Below are 24143 nucleotides of genomic sequence, written 5' to 3'. Positions count from 1 at the left end.
TCCAAAAGAAAAACACAAGCGCGATGAATAAAACCGTAGTGAATTATCATTACCTGCATCTCTTTTTATTATAACTCAATCGAAATAAAAATTACGTCACGACCGATTCGCACGAACCACTGAACAAAACAAAACAGGGAATCGCTGAATCAAAACGACCTACAAAAACTATCCCTTTGGGCGATGAATAGTGGTCTGAAATCATGAACTTTCGTCATAGCCAAACGTCGGTTATGCAAAGTAATTCAAAATTTGCGCCAGTGAAACCGAAACCGGAAGCGCACGCCACTTGCTCTCATCAACCACTAGGTGTGCTAGAGTCGATTGGGCCGCTGGGGTCTACGGGAGTGTCCACTCTTCACCTTTTTTTATTTCTCTATGGGTCAGCTGTACCGCTGTACTTGACTCACCGTACGGACTCGCGCGTTCACATCGCATTCTGCTCCGGTACTTCGACGGGTACAGGCGCGGAAGTTGCAAGCAGATACCTGCTACCTATACTATTTCTCATTCGCGCTGAAAGGAAGATCGCCGATATACCAGGCAGCTATTCCATTGGAGGTGCGCGGTTTGACAGTTGTCCTTCACGATGCTGGAGCAGCAGCAAAGTAAGTACGCGCGTTAATCATCTTCGTATTTCTTGCTCGGCGAGTCTAAGCGACCGCGATCGACAGAACAGCGCAACACGCTCCTTTGTTTCGGACAATAGAATTGGACAAAAATTAAGCTGTTGCTTAGGTACGCGTCGAAACGCAGATGCTGGCTGGATTTTTGTCCGTTTCTTTGCGCATTGCGCAGTGATAGAGGCGTCTGTTCAAAACACAACTTGGCGCTCGCGTGGTGAAGAAATATTGACGAAGGTTACAACCTGCACTATCGACATGCTTAACATCCGTAATTGGACTCGTACGCATGGATTTTACCGATTACGTGTAGCTCAGGTAGTTTTCTTGCAGTTTTTTATGCTGGTGTTCTAAAGATACATATCGCTGTTCGCGAGGAGGAGGATTTCCAACAAAACATAAACTTCGCACTTGCGCGAGTTTCTGAAATCTGCAAATTTATTAGCATATTCTGTGCTCGGTCGAGTGTGCACGCGTCCAATCGACGTAGCTAGTATCTACAGGCTAGCGATAACGCAAGAGGAAAGTACGCGAAGAAAGTGGTTTGCGCAAGCACACACGTGAGTAATTGGAGACCAGCGGATGTTTTATTCGTCTAGCTCGCCGCTGTGTCGGCGCGCGTCATCGGAGGGCCGCGGTGACGATCAAGTAATGCGCTGTTGCTACGATGCCTGTTCACTCAACTTCAGGTCATGTTAATTTAGGTTTAATGTTTTGTTTGTTTGTCCTGGTACCTTTCTACCTGGTACTGCCTCCTCAGGACCACCTCATCTCCAATTGTGCGATTAAATGTACGAATAAATGTTCTGTGCGTGTGCCGTCTGCAAAAGTGCGTGCAAATAGGTTGAAATAACAGGTCCTCGCTTTTTATAATTGTCTGTTTTATAGAAGCTGCTCGTTATGCATTCTTGAGAAAACCAAACGCTACTGCAACCTCTTTGCTTTATAAAATAAACACAGTTAACTAGCATTGTGCCACACTTCTGTATCACTGCTAGATGACCTTGGTGCTTACATGAAGAGGCAAACTATGCTGCTGTAGAACAGAAGCACATTAAACAAACATCACAATGAAAAAGAGCTGAAACAACACAAGGGCAGCCTTTGTTATGTTTGCCTAGCATTTGGCTGTTCCATCACCCATGCACTAGCTGAGAATTTGTTACACATAGTTGCAGCCATGTATTGGTACTTTCTGTATGTTCTTATCTGGACAAATTGAATAAACTACAATTTAATGTAAATTAGTTAATGAAAAGAATACCTAGTTTTCTTTTGTGACTCCCAATCGATCAGGAGAAAAATAATTGTCAATTTGCTCATTATTGAAACACCGAGATTCTACAGGCTTTATTTTACATGCATTTGCCTTTAGGTAAACTTTTCTGAATCTCAAAAAATACTTAACGCTTTGCAAATGAACAAAACATGGAGTTGTGAATTTAATTAATTATTGCTTTTATTATGGATCCCAAGAGTAGATATTAGTTTCAATGGTTGTGCATTTTTAAGACACCTTGTGAAATTATTATGAAAAATTTTAACTGGGAGGCACGAAATATAGTGTATAATAATTTATTGTCGCCCACTCTTGCAAAAGAAATTGCTGGCATAGTGGTGATTTGTGCTTGCCGCCTGACGCAATTGCGCAGGCTGCCGCTACAACTGATAAGAAAAATGTGGAAAGCAAGAATTCAGTGTGTTATGTGAGATACAGATGTATTGCATAAATGATATCTCTATGACATATAGCAGCCAACCAACAATGCTTGCACTGCCATTAAAAAAATCTGTTGGAAATCAGTGGTCCTCCTCACTTATCCTTTGAAGTGATAAGGCTGGCTAGCATCACAGGCTCAGCATTCAGTGATTATTGAGACAATTGTCTCGGACAATATCTGCGGGAGATAACCTTGACACAAGATTGTTAAACTTTGCGCGCAGTTCATCACACGTTCTCCAATATTGCTTTTCGTACTACGTGCTTAACTGACAAGAGTTCAGAGGTTTCATACATTGTGCTGGTTTTCGTGTTTTTTTTTCCTGATTGCACATGCACATTTTTTATCTTGCATCTTCTCCACCGGCATGCAGTGTGTTGCATAAATTTCTATGTGTTCTCCCTTTCACAAGAATTCAGCTGTCATCCTTACCAAAGTTGTTAGAGCTGTGCATCTTGTTTTTTTATGGAAGGGAATAGTTGTCATACCTTAGTTGACAACTGTCTGCCACAAGAATTTACCACAATAAAAAAATAGTGAAAGATGTAAGAAAGAAGGTGTGACAAAAGTGGCTAGGCTGCCTTGAAATTCTCCACTACTTGAAATATTCACATCAATATTATCTATTTGTTTGTTTATTTATTTAATACTGCTGGCCTGTATTGAAGGCCTCAAGTAGAAGTTGGTTTTACCAAACACAATACAGTGAATTTGAATAACGGAAAGAGTACTAGTATATATAGAACACATACTGAAGCTCTTAATAATAAATACACTTTTGGGATGCGATCTACTCGTCAGGTACATTATAAACTTGATAAGTTAATTTAACAGTAGGGATCAAAAATAAAAGCAGCAGTGGAAAACACTCGTGCAACATTTGAGAAAGCATCAGGCAATAGATCAAGTATCACAAACTGCACTCTGTCCAGATTCATTAGCTAGCCTGCATGAATGAGGCGAGCTGCTTTCCATTATTAGCCATCATTAATTTTTATACTCACATCAAATGAGCAGGCATATATATGTACATTATTGTATGGCTTATGTAGCACTGTTGATCAATGTAAGCTAGTTAAAAAAAGAAAGAGCTCTGAAATTTAATAATATTGACTGTATGCAGTGCTAGTTTAGTCTATTGTGAGCTTCTAAGCAGTAATTATAGGCATATTTTATTTTCTACCCTTTCAATAATTTGTGAGAGCTGCTACTTCGGTTTCTGCCTTTTTTATTGGTCTGTAGTAAAGCATCTATGCAGTTTTATATGAACATGTAGTCATGGAAAAAGTTATAGAGAGTAATTTTTGGGCTATTTGTGAAGCCTAACAACACAGGGATGCAAACTTACCTTGTATGACGAGGTTTTCTTTTTGTCTGCATGTATCACATGTCTAATGTGTTGCTCTATCTAGTATAAGGATATCATATTCTTGTCATCAATTGCGCTTTTTTTATTGAAGAATTGGTCAAAAAATGAAATATTATGCCACCAGTGGAGAGGAAGAGAGAGAAAAAAATGTTTACTAGGTGGTCAGTCAGTGGACGTGGCAGGGTCCCTTATTCCAGGAACACTCTGGCCTGGACTGCCTCCTGGGTCCACTCAAGGAGATGGCACTGATCGACAAGTTTTGCAGTAATGGCAAAAGAAACTCATATGTATTTGTTTGCACTCCAGAGCTTGTATAACTATTTTGTGCATTATGCATTATCTTACTGGCATCGCTGCTTGACAGTGCATCTGACAGTAATGAAGATCGAGGAAAATTTTATTATGACCACAAATTGTTCACTTCAATTTCAAAATTATCTTTAGAAGTTAGAAATTACTGTCCACTTGTAACAACATGAATCCAATAGACAGTGAAGCCAAGAAGGGCATAGGTTACAGGGCTTGCCGTCCTGAACTACAATGAAGTAATTATGACATAAAGGGGAAGAAGTTAAAGTAGACAAAAAAACAACCTGCTGTTGCTAGGGGCTGAGTTTACAACCTTTGGATCTGAATGAAGGTTATACGAGGCTTGTGTAAAGGGTTTGGTTCCTACTGTAAACAAGTTGTATTCTCGCCCACTTCAATTTTTTGCCATATATGTCATATATATGTCATAATTCATACCATGCATCCCCCATGTCTCCTTTAGCTTCACTTTGTTGTGTCTAACAAACAAATGAGGCATTAATTTATTCCCCTATTATTGTTTTTCGTATTTGTAGTGCCTTGAAACAATTGTCCTTGCTGTCTAAGATTGGTCACAGGATACTTGACAGCCTGGAACTGAAGCAGCACCTGAGGGCTTATTGTTATGGTCCCAAATAGATAACGTCAGGATAAAGTACAGGCAGATTTTGCTGTCAGTGTTTTTCTTTACTTTACCTCTCTGTTGTTCTCCCCTTTTTGTACGGAAAGGCATGACCATGTAAAAGGCTAGCTCATGAACGGCTTTATTGTGTGTGGCACTTATCTCAGGGGCTTGATAATTCTTGTGTGCACATGCTGTGTGTTTGTTGTAACTTACATGCCATGGTGACTGTGTTGCTGTGGCATTGTCCTGTTGAATGTGAGGTTGCGGGTTCAGTTGGCAGCTGTGGCAATCATTGCACAGGGGCAGTACGTAAAAAGGCTCGTATACCATGCTAAGAACAACAGTTAACATCCGGCTGGCCAAATGAATCTGGAGCGCTACACTATGCATCTTTCACAGCTCTATGTGCAATGCTAGCAGGTTGCTCTCCTTGATTTAAACAGACACTGCAGTAAAACAATGAATCGATTTAGATTATGCTCTTGAAACTTCTATGCCTTAGTTTCAACGTGGTAAATGTAGAAAATCGAGGTCAAGGTTCCATTTTTATTAGAGAGGAGAGTTGGGCGAGTTGGTGAATATGACTATAGACATAACTAATTAACATAAAAAACAATGGACATGGTGAAGACAACAGACAGGGTGCGGCACTATTTTTAAAATCTCATCAAAATCTACGCACGAGCCGCGACAGATTATTGAGTGTATCTATTATATTTTGGCTACACCGGTACAGCTAAATTTTCTGAAACTTGGTATGTCAAGTCTACGGCACCTTCAAAGGTCCATGAACTTTACTTTTACGAGTTAGGAACTACATAGTTTCTGGTAGATGCTGTCAAAATCCACGACGCTACGGCATTTGGTGCAGGAAGTTGAAGGTGCTGTTGCAACCCCCTTTTTATTTTGTGCGATTTCTCTTCTACCGGGTATCTTCTAGTGGCGATAGCGGGGATTTCAGAATTGTGAAAGAGCACTTTACTGATAATAGAAAAATTGTCCTTCTCTTTAGTGTCTCTTTAAGTGGTACAACCCACCACTACTGACCAGTCCAAAATCGCAGACTGTCACGAACAGTACATTAGTGAAACAGGACTGCCTGTTAATGTTAGATTAAATGGTCATCATGGAGACACACGAAAGAAATTGCCGAAAGCAGCGGCACAGCATTTTAATGCAGCCGGTCACAACTTCAACAACCTCAAAAATTATATACTTCAGTCAAACTTTCAGTCAGCAACAGACAGAAAATATACAGTCATACGTTATTCATAAATTCAATACACTCTAGTCAGCAGTCATAAACATTTCTAAAGGTGCTCTTGAACTAATTTGATGTGGTATACACGAAATGAAAACCAGAGTCTCGAACCTCTTTCTGGAAATTTTAAACCTCCCACTATTAAATAGCGCTTCTTTTGACGACCCCAATTCAGAGAAATGTCTATTACCCCACCCCCCCCCTCGTTTCTTTCTTTATTTCTTCTTGTTTACGGAATACTCCTTTCCTTTTACCCTCGCAATTTGTCACGAGGCCCTCTTCCTCTTCCCACATCCATAATTGCCCTCTCCTTATTTTATTCAAATTGGAGGAGAGGGTACGGATCGTATAGACATTAGCTTTAAGGAAATCAGTTCCAACCTTGAGGAAGCTTTAAGGAAATCAGTTCTAGCCTTGAGGAAGTCCACTTGTTGAAACGGTGGCTCGAGCACACAATGTTCTTTTACAGACTTTTTCATTGCAGACTGCCAATTGGTCATTTATTATGTGAAGAATAGCATAAAGGCAGTGCATTGGACCAATAAAAGGAACACATGTAATTAACCACTCTGTGTAATCATTTCATCTAATTAACTTGTCCATTTCTAATGAAATGTGTTATTAGTTCATATGGTGTGTGACTTCATCACATTGTTCCAAAACATGGGTGTGACCACATGTCCATGTTTTACGCTCGTGCTGCCGTACCGATAATTTTGTCGTTATTTTCATACCAGCTGTGAGAGTGGCAGAGGAGCCTCGGGGCCTGCTGCTGTCGTCACTCAAGAGCTCCGTGTTTATTCTGGGCACAGCATTCGTGGTTCTAGTTGCTGGGAGCAACACACTCACCTGGCAAGTACAGAGGGTCAAAAGTGTGTCTTTTATTAAGAAAAAAAAAAGGGGAGCACATTGTGTTTATTTGCAGTTAGTGTTAGGTGAAAACACAACCTTTAAATTTTAAATTTATTGCACCTGTGGAATCGAAGGGGTGGATTGCACTTTCTAGAAGCGAAGATAAGCATGAGAAATGCCCGATAAGACTTAGTTGTTTGTAACAAACAGTGCAGCACCATATGACAGCATGTCATTATGGTGGTAAATGTTTGCAAAAGACCTACTATAGGCCACATCAACTTAAAAAGCAATAAAACAGTATTGTAAGTATGTACCACCAACACAGAATTTACAACAATCACACAAATTAATTGTAGTCTACTTTATTCTGTTATGGTAAAAAGAGCGAAATGGTACTTTGAACAAGTATGTATTTTTTTATGTGAATGACATTAGAGAAACATTATGAGAAGCATTATGAGAAACAGCAACAAAAAAGACTGGACAGACCAATTCTGTAGGTTCATGAAAGTAAACAAACTCTTCTTTACCTTAACATACGCTTTTTGAAGCCCAGGACGTCTGCTGCCTTCTGAGGTTTTGTCTAGACAACACATACTTCGTGTTCAACAAGCAATATTTAAAGCAGGTGTTCGGCACAGCAATGGCCGCATCCGTGTCCTTCGTTTGCACCAACATTGCACTGGAGGATCTCGAATGTGGCGCGCTTTGCTCATTTGCGACGCGACCAAGGTTTTTTCTAAGATAAATGGACGATTGCTTCTGTATTATCCGTCGCTAACACACAGCACAGTTTCTCCAGCACCTGAACTCTTTCAAGGCGAGGATACAGTTCACGGTGGAAGAGGAAATCAATGGACGAATTCCTTTGCTTGACATCCTTGTGGAAAGAACCTCCAATGGGCTAAAAACAAGTGTGTACAGAAAGCAAACGCGCATAGGAAAGTATCTCAGCTTCGACTCGGCACACTCCATCGGACAAAAGAGATCCGTTGCAGCAGCACATTATTCCTGGGCATTTCGTGTCTGCTCCAGCCTTACAAAACATACGCAACAACTGCAGAGGGTGAGAAGGGGCCTGTTAATGAACGGTTACCCTGATCAACTTCTCAGGACTTAGGAGCGTAATTCAGCTAAGCTCTGCCATGAAACGGCAGAAAAAAAGAAGAAAAAGAAAGCGCGCAGCGATTCTTTACGCATTGGGAACAAGCGAGGCGCTCGCAAGAATTTTTAAAGGCTATGGTGTTAAACTAGCCCACGTGCTTACTGGAAAACTACGACAACAGCTTGTTCACGCAAAGGATCGTTTGAAGTGCACGGCTTTCCCGAGAGTTATCTACAGGATACCGTGTGGGGGATGTGACGTGTCGTACATTGGCACAAGTGGAAATTTTAAACGGCGTTTGAAACAATACCAAGATGACGTCGTCAAGGGCCACACAACTGCGAATGCCTTGGCGGAACACCACAAAGAAACTGGCCACAGTATTGACTGGGAAGCAGCAGACATTATCGCAACGGAAAGACATTTATCTGCCCGTCTTTTTGTATAATAATTTTACATTCAGTCGACTAACCGCACGATAAACAAGACAAATGGCAATCTACCAGAGATATACACCCACACGCTGCGCCACCTGACCTCTAAATAGCCGCATGTCCATGCTGACATCTTCATTGTGATCAAGGGACCCGTACGGGGCCCAAAACGTCAATGCTTGTTTACTTTCATTTTTACCTTGGCGAGTGTAAGTTTATTGCACATACATGCACCACACTCATCATAGACATTTGAATCTGAAAATAAAAAGGCTCTTCATTCTCCTGTCATTCTGGCTTTGTTATTCTTAATCTCAATTTTTCATTTTCTTCTCTAGGCACCTGCAACGCTTCTGGGGAGCGTCGGGCAACTTTTGGCAAGGCCAGTGGGATGCTGTCGAGGCTTTCTTTGATGGTGATGAGTTCTCCAAAAGTATATGGGGTCAGTCTCTCCTCCCTTTACATCATTGTGAGAGTTGCGTGCTCTAAGCATTGCCGTTCCAAACATTGTACTTTCAGATCACGAATTTTTCTCTGTTATGACTCACTTCACAACTTTTTCGCTGTGATATAGCCTTCCGGTGTGGTTTTCTTCCATTCTTTTTTGAACGCTCCTAATTTGATTTCATTACTAAGAACAGCATTGGTAATTTATTGGCATAATTTAAGATTGGAAGCTTTAATGCTGTCACCCATTGATTGCCAAATGTTTTTCCAGAGGATCCAGCACCGTCTGGGTTGAATTAAAGGCATTAATTTAGAATTCCCCATCATCAGTTACATGACATGACTTGAATCATGAGTAGCACTCTGAAATGGAGCTTAGACACACTACAGGAATGATAAGCAGTAAAGCATGTTACAGCAATAGCAAAATTCAAGAGTTGAAATCATCATGAATGCTTAATAGTTAGAGAAAATGTAAAAGGAAAACTAGTATACAGTAACATGGGCGTGGTGCCATATAAAATATCCGTATGTGTCACATACTTGCTCCATCATATTTTGTCTTTTTTGGGTTGTTAAAGGGGCCCTGCCACACTTTTCTAAGTAACTGTTGAGTGGCTTCCCTGAAGGAACCTATTGCCTTATCAATAGGCCACTGCAAAAACTTTTAAAGTCTGTCAAGTACGAGCGGAGTTAAAGACATTTGGCACATACTGTACTGTAATTGCTTTCTCTCTTCTCTCATCCCAACGAGCATGCTGGATGACAGGGGTGAAAGAAGTTGCATCATGTGTGTGCAATGACCTTGTGAACTTTTTCTCTCTTTTATTTTTTTTTCTTTGAGTGCGCAGCTTACTTTCAGTGTGACTTTCAGTATTATCAGTGTTTTGGTGTTCTCAGTGGGCTGTCGTGGCAGCTGTGGTAACTAGGCAGCTCACAATGCTCAAATCAGCCAATGACCATGAATGTGGGTATATGACTCAGTCATTCGTGTGCATGGCATCATTTTTAAAAAGAAGAGCTAGCAATTTAGAATTCTACTCAAACTTATTTTATTCAGCAATTTTCTTACTGTAATCGCAAAAAGAACATGCAAAGGTAAGAGCAAAAGCTGCTATGTTAGCAGCATGATAAGGCTTCTGCCCCTTTTTTCTTGGCATCAAAAATCTGTTGAGCACAGACATAAAGACATTTGAACATGGAACTGTGATCTATAGAAAATTATATCAGTTTCAGTTTACATAAAGAAGAGTAAATAATAAAAAAAACGAAAGAAGAGCAAATAAAATAAGAAAGAGTGTAGGTCAATGATCAAACAATCCACTGAGCTTGATAATTGTAAATTTATTGCTTGGCTCGTTTTGTCAGGAGTCGCGAACACCGATCAGCGGTGTTTCCTGACCATGCTGAAAAAGTGTTGTAGGGTCCCTTTAAATATTCATGATATAGAGTCAACCAGCCCGCCTTTAATTCATAACTGGTTGGGAGCCTTGTATAAATAGTGTTGCATCTTTCTTCAAGAAGCACGTAAGCAGCCATTTTAATGTGCTACATTAATCGTATAAAACTATTGGAACTTGTTATGAGAGGATCTCAGCTCCAGCTTGTATGATGCCTTTTGGTTGCATACCAGGGTTCATTGGTCAGCTGACTTCTTTTAAAAGCTCACATACTATGTTATGCCGTAGTGAAAAAGAGTGTTCCACATTAGCTACCACGACCACAAGTGCCCTTGCATAACACTCCCAAAGTTGCACTCACATATGTTGATGTGAACTTGATGGACAGTGTAACTGTTATCGTCGCACAGCAAGAATAACACAGAGGATGTAAGTTTGGTTCCCACCAAAACTAAATGCTTTCTTTCTGTCACCTTTTATTTACTTTCATGTCATAATTACTCCATTTCAGTTCAAAAGCTACAAACACTCCTTACAGTTACCTTGGCTTCATTATTTGTACATTGGCTTTATATGGTTGCTTCTAACAGAAACAGACCCTTCCGACCGATTTCTGTGCTGCATTAGGACACGTTTTACAGTGGAAAAAAAAAAAAGCATCGCGGATGGTCTTGCAGGTACATTTGCAGTGACCTTTGCGGTCTACTGGGTTTTTGGTGGTCTTTATACACTGATGGACCTCACTGGACGTCCTGCGTTTCTGCTGCGATACAAAATCCAGGACACAGCTCCATACCCAGTGAGTCCTTACCTTTTTTTTTTCTACTTGTTTTGTCGTCTCACTGGCCATTGGCCATATTGTTTTGAGTACGCCTCCACAGCTCCTAAACAAGACCTTGCTTTGCTTTTTTTGACCTAGATATTTAGGTGCATTATTGCATGATGAATTCGTAATGCAATTACCTGCTCATGCAGACTGCCTATATGCTCAGCCTTGTAGTGAATTAGAGGAGGTGCCATTCTTGCTTTCTCCTGCCGTCTTTCCTTTCGCTCGCAGGGTCCTACCTTGCAGTCGCAGGATGGTCTGATGGGATATTAAATGAAGCCATATCACTGAAAACACGGACTAGAAGGAGGACAGGATGTGCGCTCCTCTTCCTCGGTCCGTGCTTTCAGCACGATGGCTTCATGGTTGTATCAAACCAACTAGCCCAAAAGTCTGTACTGATAGGATCTTATTGCAGACTTTATCTGGAACATCATGGTGGAAGATAGCACTGGAGTAGACAGGGGGGCGGAGGGGGTTCAACTCCACCCACGCTTTAAAATTTTCAATTTTCAATCTGTATATATACACGTACACATACAAATGCACGTTATGGGAGCGGCGGCTGCGACTGTGCCAATTGAGGGAAGACGAGAGGAATGGTGAACGCGGGTGCGCTCGTAGCACGTGGCATCTGCTGGCAGCGGACAGTTGCGGCGGAGGCTTGGATGATTGAACATGGTTCCTGGTCTGGCTCCGCATCTTCCATGAGGGGTTCTGCTCTAGCCACAGTCTTGAAAAACCTATAACGTACCAACATTATATAATGAAATAGTGTTGAGCCCTCCCCCCCCCCCCCCCTTTATCTCTGGCAATGCTACAGGAGAATATTGTGAAAATTCACTTGGAGTGTCTGTATAGTTGATTACAATAATTTTATTTGTTTCATCAGTAATACCTTACTAATATTTTTGCTGTGCAAGTGATGATGTTTGTTACCCTGCCAATGGCCACAATGGTGAAGAAGGTGCACTTTGGTAGTGCTTTGGTGAACTTAAATAAGTCTCATGTTGTTCTTCTGTATCCATCACCATATGGAATAATTTGCCCACTTCGCTAAAATGCAAAGTTTCTTTATTTTCCTTTAAAAACTCACTAAAAGAGTACCTGTTAAATAGTTGATCTATCTTCTTTGTGTTGTTTTATGCTGTATTATTTGTTTTTTGATTCCATGCCTTTTTGTTTTCATTCTGCTTTATATATTTTTGTTTCTATGATTCTAACAGCTGCTTGTACTTTTATTATTTGTAATGATCACCGAGGGTACCGTTGCAGTCTTGTACTTTAGGACCCTCGTCTGTATATTTTACTCCCTGTATTATCCTTTTATGACATGATAATAAACTGATTGATTGATTGATTGACTTCTACCACAGGTCAAGTTCAGCCACGTATGGCGAGTGGTACGGCAGGTGCTCTTCAACCAGCTGGTGGTGGGGCTGCCCTTTGGCCTGATAGCCCACCAGCTGCTGATATGGCGTGGCTATGATCGCAGCCCCCAGCTACCCACCTTCCACTGGGTCCTCTTCGAACTGGCAGTCTGTGTCCTGGTGGAAGAGGCAGGCTTCTACTACGCACACAGGTATGTGCATTCGTCGGCAGCTGGTATGCTTTTTGCATGACGCTGATCTCCCAAATGAGGCATTCGACGTCACGAACTATCCAACTTGTTAAATAGTTTGTTTGACATCTTGAACCAGGAAACAGCATGGTAAAAAAAAAAAAAAGACGAAGCATAGGAGCTAATACACCACATGAAGCACTGCTGTTATGTGTTGTTCGCTCCTCTAGTTTGTCTTCAGATTTACCGCATTGTTTGATTAAAGGATGCCTTGGCATTTTAGGTTTGCCCTGTGTACGTGCTAGAATGGCATAAGCTGGCTCCTAGACTGTGCTTCTTATTTGCCATGTTTGTGGCGCTTTGGCGCTTACTTTAGGTTGCTCACTTGCTTGTCTTCTAAGATCGCACTCCAGTAATATAATAGCAAGACTGCTTTAGCGACACAGCAGACAACTTAGTCGGCTGTAGGAAGGGTCGAAATGTCATGAATTTCTACACCGTCGTGACCACTTTCTGGCATCATGATAAGACACTCTTTTTGAATAAAAGACCAATATTAGTTCATGAGAAAGTTCATGTAGTAAATCGCCAAATGTGTGCTGAAGATGCACGGACTGGTAGGCATGGGACCAGCCACCACAGCTCAAGTTTTCAGGGAATACAACTGGCTGTATAAGACATGGTCAAGGATTCACAGCAACTACATTTTAATCATTTTAATGTATTAACAGGTATTATTGAACAGTGGAACTTTGATTATACATCTTCCGGTTTCGCACCGATCCACATTTTATGACGAATTGGCTTGGTTCCGGCGATATACCCATAGATGTGATGTATTAAAAACCTTGGCTGTACGATGCAGTTGTCGGCTGACTCCGCATCTTATGACGACTTTCCAGTTTCGCCCAAGAAGAAAAAAAGATGGCTTTACTCAAATCAAGCACCGACCAAGTATTCGGGAGTGCAAACTAAGAACGTTCCCCAAGGTTGATGGTTGAAAAAGTAAAAAGAGTGAGACAGTGCCTTCGTGTTTTCAGTTCATGGAAACTTCTCCTAATCGACATGCAGCTGATCTCCTGCCTTTGTTTGAGGCACTCGTCGCCACATGCCTTGAACATGCAAAAGGATTTGATGCAGCTACTTCCACCGTGAAACATAACTTTCGTTTGACATGTACGTTCATAGTAACAGCGGGACATCACTAGTTGCATTTTACAAGGCAACAAATTACAACGTGCACGGCTTAGTCGCACACGAGGGCATCCTATGCAAACTTGTGCTCCGTCCTCATTTTGTGATGGGGGTGACACTGCGTCCAACTCTTCTCACAAGAGGCTGTCGCCAATGAGGTTTCGGTTTTGTTTGCACGCACAGGCAAATTTCAGACTAGATTTATCAGCAAAAGGATGCGCATCGGACTAGATTTTTTTTTATTTGAGAAAAAGGTTTGTTCTCATCACCTTCAACTAAGTAATGCTGCCATTTAAAAAAAAATTATATACGTTTTTTTGGAGAAGCACAAAAATGTGTGCCACGGGCTTATTCCGGCAGTCTGTAATCGTTTTTCGGGTAACGCTGATTGTCACTGCCTGCATTCTTAGTTTTTCGATACGACTCCTGGTTTATATGATGATTTTGCATAGTCCCCTGAAAGTCGTATATTCGAGGTTCCACTGTACTTTCTTGTGTCGGATGTTCCAAGCGAATAGGTTTGTGATTCTGCTGCTCTAACTGTAAATGTTCTGCTTTTGAGAGGTGCGTGTTCTATTTTCTTGTGCCTTTTTCAGGCTATTGCACCATCCTCGCCTGTACCGGCACATACACAAACAGCACCACGAGTGGACAGCTCCAATTGCCATCACGGCCGTCTACTGCCACCCAGTGGAGCACATCTGCTCAAATCTACTGCCGCCTTTGCTAGGTGTGCTGCTGCTCGGCTCTCATACTGCTACAGCTTGGCTCTGGTTCAGCGTGGCCTTGCTGTCAAGCCTGAATGCCCACTCGGGCTTCCACCTGCCATTCTTTCCGTCGCCAGAGGCACATGACTACCACCACCTCAAGTGAGCGTGTTCTGTTGATAATATTTTCATGTGAACTTGCTTCATTATTATTATCTGATTGTGCTTCACCCTGTCAGGTGTGTATTATGATAGACTGTCCACAAATGTGTCATAACACTACTACATAATTTTGAGACACTTGAAAGTGCATTTCAAAAAAAAAAAGTGAAACAGTATAACTTATACCTCATTATAATCAACCTGGTTATGGCAAATTATCAGTTATAACAAAGTAAATTAAATATAGTCTTGCAATAGTTATAGTGTTAAAAACAAACCTTTAGAACGAGTTTTTGGATATAAGGAATTTTTATGTGCAAGATTCAACTTTGTTATAATGAGGTTTGAGTGTATTGTTTTGTGCAAGTTTTAGTAATTATTCCTCGATGAAACAATACTCCGGTGAGTGCGTAAGGATACCTGATGGTAATTAAACTTATTGAAACTGTTTTTTCACGTGGGAGGACCCCATAAGGTGTTGACGCCTTTTGCCCTTCCTTTTCTTAACATGCCTTTGCACATTTGAATAAAACTCAGTTCAATTAAATACAATACTTGAAAGCGTAAAATATACAAAATACTTAAGAAAGTAGAACCACAGTGCTCATCTTCTCCTACCTTGTGTGTCTTTTTTGCTTTAATTTTTGCACTTCCAAGTAGCATTCTCAACATGGACCAACTATCCCCCTTTCATTGCATTACTGCACTATTCCTAATTAGCATGTAATTAAATATTTGATTATTCTGCAGTCAGTCATGTTTTATTTTCACATTAAAAAAATCAAATTGTTGCTCAAAATTCATGCACAATTTGTTTTTAGTTGTATTCATTTAGAGCAACAACAACAACAAAAGTATTGACATTGGTCTTAGAGCGGCATGTTTACTGACCTGTCAAACATCTCTGTGCCTTCACTGAAGTGGTTGTCTACTATCACACAAAGCACATTGAGATTAAGTCAAGATAGATTGATTATGAAAAAAATTTCAGTTTATCCTGTGCGAAATGTATCTGGCATTTTCTTGACGACAAGTCCGAGCTACGGTGAAAACGGGTTGTGTTCAAGAGTCTAAACTGCCTTTGTTACTTAAGTGGATAGACTGTTACTTGTGTTACCAATAGGTGTGCACAAATAGTAAATTTTAAGGCAAAATCAGATATGAACGAAATATTGGCAAACCAAATTGAATATGTATACAAATCGAATACTGTTTGAGTAGTTTTCGAATAGCAGGGCAACCATTTTCAAAGCAGCCCTAGATGGGTGAAGAAACAATTTATAAAACAACCTGAGAATTTGGCAACATTTTTTTTGAACAAATGTTCACAAGTTTAAACAAAGGAACATTACGATTAGTTCTAACCAATAAAAAAGTACACTGATGCTAGCTCATCATCATCATCATCATCAGCCTGACTACGTCCACTGCAGGACAAAGGCCTCTCCCATGTTCCGCCAGTTAACCCGGTCCTGTGCTTGCTGCTGCCAATTTATACCCGCAAACTTCTTAATCTCATCTGCCCACCTAACCTTCTGTCTCCCCCTAACCCACTTCCCTTCTCTGGGAATCCAGTTAGTTACCCTTAACGACCAGCGGTTATCCTGTCTACGCGCTACATGCCCGGCCCATGTCCATTTTCTCTTCTTGATTTCAACTATGTTATAGGCTTGTGTGAATAGTGAATTTTAGGTTCGAAGCGAATTCGAAGTGAATAGTGATTTTGATCGAATAATTTTGAATTGAATTCGAATGGTAGGTATGACATATAAAAAAAGGAATATTTATTATGACCTAACTAAACTGCACAATATTTATTTTGTATTGAAATAGGGGCTCTACGCAAATGCCATTTTTTTTTTTCGTTCAAAGGAAGTCTAAACAACTTTGAGTAGTAGTTTAGTTAGGGTGCGAGTGATAAGATACCTAATGTTTTAAAATTTATTATAGTTGTATTATATACATCGTCATAACAAGGTTAATAAAATGAAGAATTGATTTGAGGTTAACATGTTTTTTCAATGGGGCCCTGCAACACTTCTTCAAGTAGCCATGGAGCCAGTAAATGTGTTTGTTGCCTCACAAATTTACCGCCGCAAAGTTTCTGGAATCAGTCCAGTACGAGCGGAGTTCCAAAAGTTTGTTGCACGCTGCAATTGCATTCTCTCTTCTCGTCCCAATGAAATAGCTGGAAGTTAAGCTGGGATGAATGGCACGGGAAAAAAAAAAGATTGTCACACGCACCTTGTGACCTTGAGCACGTCCTTTTTTTTTTTTTTCGAATACGCGGTTTTTCAGTGCGGTCGCGCACGTACTCGCAGACAAGCGGCGACCTCCCGCGGCGGTTACTGTAACGACGGCGCGCCATGCTCAAATCAGCCATTGGCTGTGACCAGAGTCGTATATTCCTTCTTGGCTGTGACAAGTGATCGTTGAGCTTGTGGTGTCATTTTCAAAGCTATTCTTAGCTTTGAAAATTTATTGTGAATAACAAACAGCGTGCTGCGCTATATCTGCCTCGCGTGTTCTCGGTAGCCTCGACTACCGATCGGCAGCGTTTTCTGACCATGTTCAGTAAATGTTGCAGGGCCCCTTTAAATTTGAAGGGGGGCTTCGTGGCAAAGCAAATTCACCCTAAATAAGTGTTTTCACGGTTTAGTAATTCTACATTGCAGTGAAACCACCTTTACAGGCGGTGACATGCAGATTGATAAACATCTATTTGTTCATTATGAATAATTCGAAAATATTTGATGATTTAAATTCGAATCGAAGCGAATTCGAATACTCAACTATTCGTTTGAATATTGGAAGCATTCGAATATTCGCACAAACCTAGTAGTATGTTATCCTTAACACCGGTTCGTTCCCTAATCCACTCTGCTCTCTTCTTGTCTTTTAAGGTTACACCTACCATTTTCCTTTCCATAGCTCGCTGCATCGTCCTCAATTTAAGCTGAACCCTCTTTGTAAGTCTCCAGGTTTCTGCTCCATAGCTAAGTACCGGCAAGGTGCAGCTGTTATTTACCTTGCTCTTGAGGGATAGTGGCAATCTACCTGTCATGATTTGAGAGGGCTAGCTCATATACAGCACCAACTAGAACCTTCAAAATATTTTGTAATTGCAGGCTCAAATATAGCACTGATTATAGTATACAAGGCGGTACTTTCTCAACAGCTTTCTAACAATAATGATTCATAAAGATTGAGCAGTTTTCATGAGTTACATCATAACAGACATCACGGGGAAGATAATGGATTGCGGACACTATCGCTTTGGTTACACTGAAGTTTTCAGCAAAAGCGGCTTTTTCCTGTGATCAGTATAGTGTCAAAAGCCCTGTAAGTGCTTAGGCTGCGTGCACCTTGGTAGTATTTCGATGATGAAAAAAAAAAAAAAAGAGTTACACCTCACTGTTCCAACGTCTCAATCTTGCGAGCATTTTTCGTTGTTGCAGATTATTTGAAAAATGTTTGGTATATTTAAAATAAGTGCTATTTGATTTGAGTAAGGAATAAAATAAATGCTATTCAATTTGTTATTCTAAATTTTTCCAATATTCCCACACCCCTACTTACCAGCACTTGATGCAGGCCACACCATATGTCTTGGAAACTTTGTAATTGTTTTAGATTATTCAAATAACATTTTGCACACATCGTGAGTAGTTGAGTTTGTTCTGGAGCTATCACCAGCAACAACACTGGAATGTGTAATCATGCATGATGTATGAAAGTCCGCATCTTTCATGTCATATTGTCGATGACCAATGATTGTACTCACCACTATCATTGCATTGCAAGTGTTATTTCGTTTTTTGTCATTTCTGGTAATGACAGTAAAATAAAGAGTGCCGTCTTTACTAGCTTTAGTTTTCCATGTTTCATTGTCACAATCATGTGACATGATTGAATACAAACAACTACAATAAGCTGCTGTGGCTGGTTGTTCCAAATTATATATTATTGAGAATTTTCAAAAAGTCTGAGCCATAGCATATTACCATAATTTCTGGCATATAAGTTGCACCTTTGTGTAAAACGTACCACCTACTTTTTTTTACTTTCACATGAAAAAATGATATATATATATATATATATATATATATATATATATATATATATATATATATATATATATATATATATATATATATATATATATATATATATATATATATTGCACGTCTGTTTAAGATGCACCCATTTTTGACCCGGTCAACATGAAATACTATGACGCATGCCGAGTTTATTCATTGCAAACTGCGTTGTGCCGCAAGGTACCGAATATCTGTAAGCAGCAGTATAAAACTCATAATGCTGTCCTAAGATGTAGAAAGTGAGTATTTATGCCACTTCATTCAAAGCCACATCCTCCGGCACACTGTGAGAAGTTCTTTCACGTCAGTTGGCATCAACGCTGGGTCGCCGTTGCCGGCCTCCGAGTAAATTCTGTTTCATACGGTGTTGTAAGCACCATGGAGCACATTGTTGGCGTTGCCTCTACAGCAGTATGAGGCGAGGCAGGAAGGTGTACAGTTGCGCAGTAATACCGAAACTCGGGTGGCCTACCGAAAAAGCGAAACTGCCAAAACACACACACACAAAAGGTGAATGGCAACAGGAAACTGGAAGCTACGAATGCTGCTGGATTCACACGTGGAAACTGATCATGATAACAGAGGGGTATTTTCGTTTTTGGAACCAGTGAATCACGAGCGTTACATTGTCACTATAAAACATTGCGGTTGGGTTTTCGAACTTTATTATTCGTCCTGAGAGATGCGAATAGCGCACAATGGGGTGCCCTTTTTTATTTAATGTATCAGCTTCATAGATTTAGTGCTTTAAGAAGAAACAATCGGTACTATATAGCGTGTGTTATACCCGTGCCACACGGGCATAGAAAATGGCATTCGGTAGCGAAGGTGTTCATTCCCGAAAGACATTTTTTTCGGCGGCGCTGCTAGAAGTCCAAAGTGAATGACATTTCATTTTCATTTAATTTCAGTTTTATTGAGCATTTTCTTCACAGAGTTGTTCAAAGAAAACACAAGGATAAGAGCAAAAAGCTGCTATGCTAGCAGCGTGACGAGGCTCCTACCCCTTTTCACTTGGCATTGCAAATCCGCAGAGCACCAACATGAAAAAATAATTTGACGTCGATTTTTCAAACTTCAAGAAATTAGGAAATAAAAAGAAAAAGCATCAAAGTTACATCAGTTTCAGGTTTACATGAAATAAGCAAACCACAAAGAGAGAAAAACAACAAATAAAATAAGAAAACAGCGTATGGTCAATCATGAAACAATGCACACATTGCTTAACGGCTAACAAAGTATTACAAAAATGATAATAAAACGTTTACAACACTGGGTATGCGAAAAGCACAAGTTTTTATGTACGAGGGAAACACTGACGAGTGAAATATTACATGTTTTACTCGTAAAAAAAAAAAACAAAAAACTTGATGTCGATCACAGCACCATCCTCGTGAGCATTGGGTGAGGAGCAATAAAAAATAAACAAGCACTTAGAAGCTACATACACAATATATAATAAATAAACTTATAAATCAGCATATTATGCTGCCATTAGATTTTGTTTGTAACATTGTTTCACGACGTTACAACCGACCATGTAGCAACTTAAGATCCGCAGTGTAAAAAGAAAATGGCGCCTGTCATATTTATTTTATAGTGTTTACCAGCTGAAGATAACTTTTTAAGCACTTGTTTAAGATATTAGTAAAAATAAAATACGCAAATAGTTTTCTTCAAGTCGAATCAAATGTCATTTTATACATTTACTTCATCAGGTGTGCCATCGAGAGTACGCATTTCTCAGTCGAATGAGTTCTGGCGATAGCATTAGGTGACGAATTTCGTTCATCCATGTGGCACCGCGTGAATGACATTCAATCTGAAGGCATTAGGAAGTAAAGGCCATTTTCTCTGCTCGTGTAACACGGGTATCATAGTAACAGCCTTTATCGCGGCTATATTCTACATGGCCACCGCACTGCAAGTAGCCGACATCTAAGGTCACGGTTGCTTCATTGTTATAACAATATTAAATATCTTTTTTATTAATGCTATCGTGTATAGGTGATCATACTTGCAAGTAAAATATGAACATATATTCGCTCAAGATCACATGACACTTTGAACATATGAGATGCACCTTTGCATAAGATGCACCAACTAAAATTTCAGAAAGTCACGTCTTATGCTCTGGAAAATACAGTATGTGCAGTGCATTTTTTTTAAGGGGTGACACAAATGCTGTTGGGCTGCAATGAATGATGCAAGTTCCTGAGGCATCCCAAGACATCTGAAGAGTGCGAGAAAGAAGTATGCCAGAGTACATGCTTCAATATGCATAAAATTTCAATCTATCCTCTTCAAGAAGACCCAGGGTGGCATGCTCATTGCCTTCGATTGCTTTCTGAGATGTTTTTGCTTTTGCCAGATTTAATTTGTCTGGCACTGAAATAAGGCAAAGTATTTATCCAATCTCAATAAATTTATGTTATCGAGGGTTGGTGTATTTATACATCCTGTATTTTGTGTTTGTTTGAGGCATACTATATTTTTCTGCCTGCTTGTTTTGCTACACCACATAGTTGGCTGTTTTACCAGGATTCGATGCAGTGAGGCATTTGTAAAATGATGAATAGTGTGCATTGTTGGTCTGTGGTGTCGTGCGGACACTTGTCAGCTGGATAGGAATCTCTCGTGTGTTGTGACTCTGCAGGTTCAACAACAATTTTGGAGTGCTGGGTGTGCTTGACAGACTGCACGGTACAGACCGCCAGTTCCGACAGACAGATGCCTATCGCCGCCATGTTATGTTGCTCAGTCTGGTACCTCTGAAGGACCTGTGGCCTGCTGAAGGAAAGAAAAGCTCACAGTAGCATCCTTCGAGTTTGTAAGTTCATTTAGCACATGACTTGCGATATAAATGGTGGTCACACTGCACTCTGTTCTCTATGTAGTACGAGTCAGCTCTAAATGCAGTATAATTTTTCAAAGCTCAGTCACACCGAGGACGGCGGGGTGGAAGCAGGAAAACTAGGAAACCTCCTTCGAGCCAGCAAAAGTGAGTGGCAAACGATGCAGCAAGCTGGATAACTTGGGAGATCGTTGTTTTTTTTTTTAACTTCCGCCGAAGCTCTCTGTTTTGCCGCAACCAATCAGAATGCCATGCAGTAGTGGTGGTGTATTTTGAGAGAAGCAGTGCCACGTGATAGCGACACATGCACAAAAGCACGAGATGCCTCGCCTCTTCGGCCACGTGGGCAGCCAAAGAAGGCGTGCGGTCTGAACGGGTGCACATACTCACCATCTCACTGCCCCGAAAATCCCGCCTACCCTACCCCTTTTTCTGCTCCGCCTTCAGTGTGGACGAGACTTCAAACCAAGCATAAAGGACGTCACTGTTAAAAGGGCTATGAATATTAATAAATAAGAGACAGACACAGCACTGCTGCTGCGGGCCGGCTGTTCTAATCCCACTTGCTTCTTCTCTTTCTCTCACTATGCCCCCCACACGCACCCATTCCCGAGCTCCACTACATCTACATTACAATATGTACAATAAATTATGTTAGATTGATAAAGTAAGCACTGAATTTCTGAACCTAAGCACAGTGCCCATCTTATTGACAAAACAAGTGCATGTCTGTATGTTCTTTTCTTAGTTCATGTAAATGATATAGATTCAATTATAATTAGTTCTACCTTCTTCCCGGCACTGTCAGGACTCCTCCATTACCTGAACAGCGCATGAAGCAATGGGAATTCATTGCACAATGATTATAAATAATCAACAACTTGCACCGTAAAGGCTGTGATGCAACTGGTTACGTGTTAAGTAAAATATTTACCTCAAATGCAAAGAAATAGTGCTGAATTCTTGGTATGTGGTAACATGAATAGGTATTACAAACATGCTGAATGTAAAACACGCTGATAAAGCTGGCGACCTGTGGCACGTGCTGCCAAATAATCACTGTTCAGTCCGGTCAAGATGGCCATGCTGATGGGACTAGCTGCAGAACATGCACTTTCAAGAAAATTGAATTGTAAGATTATTGCTTTTAGGAAGAAACCATACAAAATTTTGTGAGCAGGAATGTTTTATATTTATTTTAGTGCTTATTTTGACTGTATTCTACTACTTCAATAGCAACTTTTTTTTTTGAAGAGTTAATATGAAACCAACCCTTGTTCAGCCGTTTTCAGCCTGTGCTCGTGTGTGAGCAAAGTGCGACGGCTGTCTGCTGCGATAAGGTTAGAGTGCGCTCGTAATACGTCTGTAAGAAAAGGAACTGACAAATCAGCAGAGTTCTGCAGTTCACAAAGTTTCCTCAGTTCCATAACTTTTGAAAATGTATAACAAAATTTTTAACGCCGCACTAGTTGCTGACTTCACACAAGAACTTGCACATGGAACTCCATGAAGCAAACAAAGAGCTCATTAAATTAAGCAAATTGAATCTCCATATAAAAGCCAGTTTTGAAATATCCCTGGGAGTTCCTATGTTGTCTGAATATGTGTATATGCCATAGCACTTCATAAAGACCTCACTTATTTCACGGATGTTTCGGTTGCTGCCTTACCCTTTTTTTTTAAAACTTCCATGCTAGTGACAAACATTACAACTAAAACGTCTCAAATAACCAGCCTGCTTTCACTGGAAAGTGCTTTTCTAGTTCAAATGTGCACATGCAATTGGGCCAATAACCGTTACAATTGGGAGGTCATTGAAGTGTGCTTCGTTCCAGCATTTTTCAATGGGAATGTGTGCAGTCAATTGGTCTGACAAGCATTTCATTTGGGAGACCAGGTGGCCTATGACGGACCAGTTGGAATGACCAATTGGTCTTTCCCATTGAAGTGCAGCATTCCAGTTGGTTTCAAATTCATTTTACCTGGGACCAATTTCTAGAAACTGGTATGACCAGTGGAACCCGTTCAGTTTTTTGACTAGATGTAATTTCGGAGTGAATTGTTGCATTTTTTTATTTCCTATAGATTGTAGTGGCTGTTCTTGTAGTGGGCCCAGCACTAGCTCAGTCAGCTATGGAGCTGAGTGCCTTAGCACAAATATAAACTATATTGTGTACAGATTTGTAGAAAGCAAAAGTTATTATAGCTTTAAGTCTTTTTTTTTTTTTTTTTACACAGGCCCTGTCAAGGCTTCCTTCCATGCAAGGGGACCTCATGACCGAGGGCTGCCTTTTGCCTGATGTGTCCCGTCTGATCCAGAGGCCCGTGTTGTTGCTTCATCATGAGCCTCGTGCATCGGCCTGATGCCCTGTTTGAGCCTCCTTTGTGGCTCAAAGCCTGTGATAATCTAGACTGCAGCTCCACCTTACACACCCAGGTCTAGTTATGCCTTTGGAAGCACTAAGCACCTCGTTGGATCCCATTGCGAAATCCTCCAGATTTCACCATAGCCCAACTGCCAAAGGCTTTTTTTTTGCTTAGCAAAACATTTCAGTCCCTGTTAATGGCCATGGTGATTGCGTTTAATCAG

The 24143-nt window shown here is 40.5% G+C and overlaps 1 protein-coding gene across 1 annotated transcript; it reads left to right on the top strand.

Annotated features, from left to right (window-relative positions):
• The first annotated feature begins 420 nt into the window (after nt 1-420).
• On the top strand, nt 421-24143 carry LOC119170002 (fatty acid hydroxylase domain-containing protein 2). Its single transcript, XM_037421014.2, has 8 exons — nt 421-608; nt 6646-6760; nt 8641-8744; nt 10827-10948; nt 12352-12557; nt 14327-14599; nt 21356-21529; nt 23792-24143. The coding sequence occupies exons 1-7, from the start codon at nt 590-592 to the stop codon at nt 21513-21515; spliced, it is 999 nt and encodes a 332-aa protein (XP_037276911.2). The 5' UTR covers nt 421-589; the 3' UTR covers nt 21516-21529; nt 23792-24143.

This window comes from Rhipicephalus microplus, chromosome 2 (genome assembly GCF_043290135.1).
Source record: "Rhipicephalus microplus isolate Deutch F79 chromosome 2, USDA_Rmic, whole genome shotgun sequence".
In the NCBI taxonomy this organism is placed as follows: Eukaryota; Metazoa; Arthropoda; class Arachnida; order Ixodida; family Ixodidae; genus Rhipicephalus; species Rhipicephalus microplus.
Note: the sequence above shows the minus strand (reverse complement) of the source record. Positions and strands in the feature narration are given on the sequence as shown.

Bases quoted from the DNA above. Each gene is read 5' to 3' on its own strand.
- LOC119170002 (XM_037421014.2), top strand. The intron at 6,761-8,640 runs GCAAGTACAGAG...TTTCTTCTCTAG, and splicing joins GGGAGCAACACACTCACCTG to GCACCTGCAACGCTTCTGGG. The intron at 12,558-14,326 runs GTATGTGCATTC...TGCCTTTTTCAG, and splicing joins GGCTTCTACTACGCACACAG to GCTATTGCACCATCCTCGCC.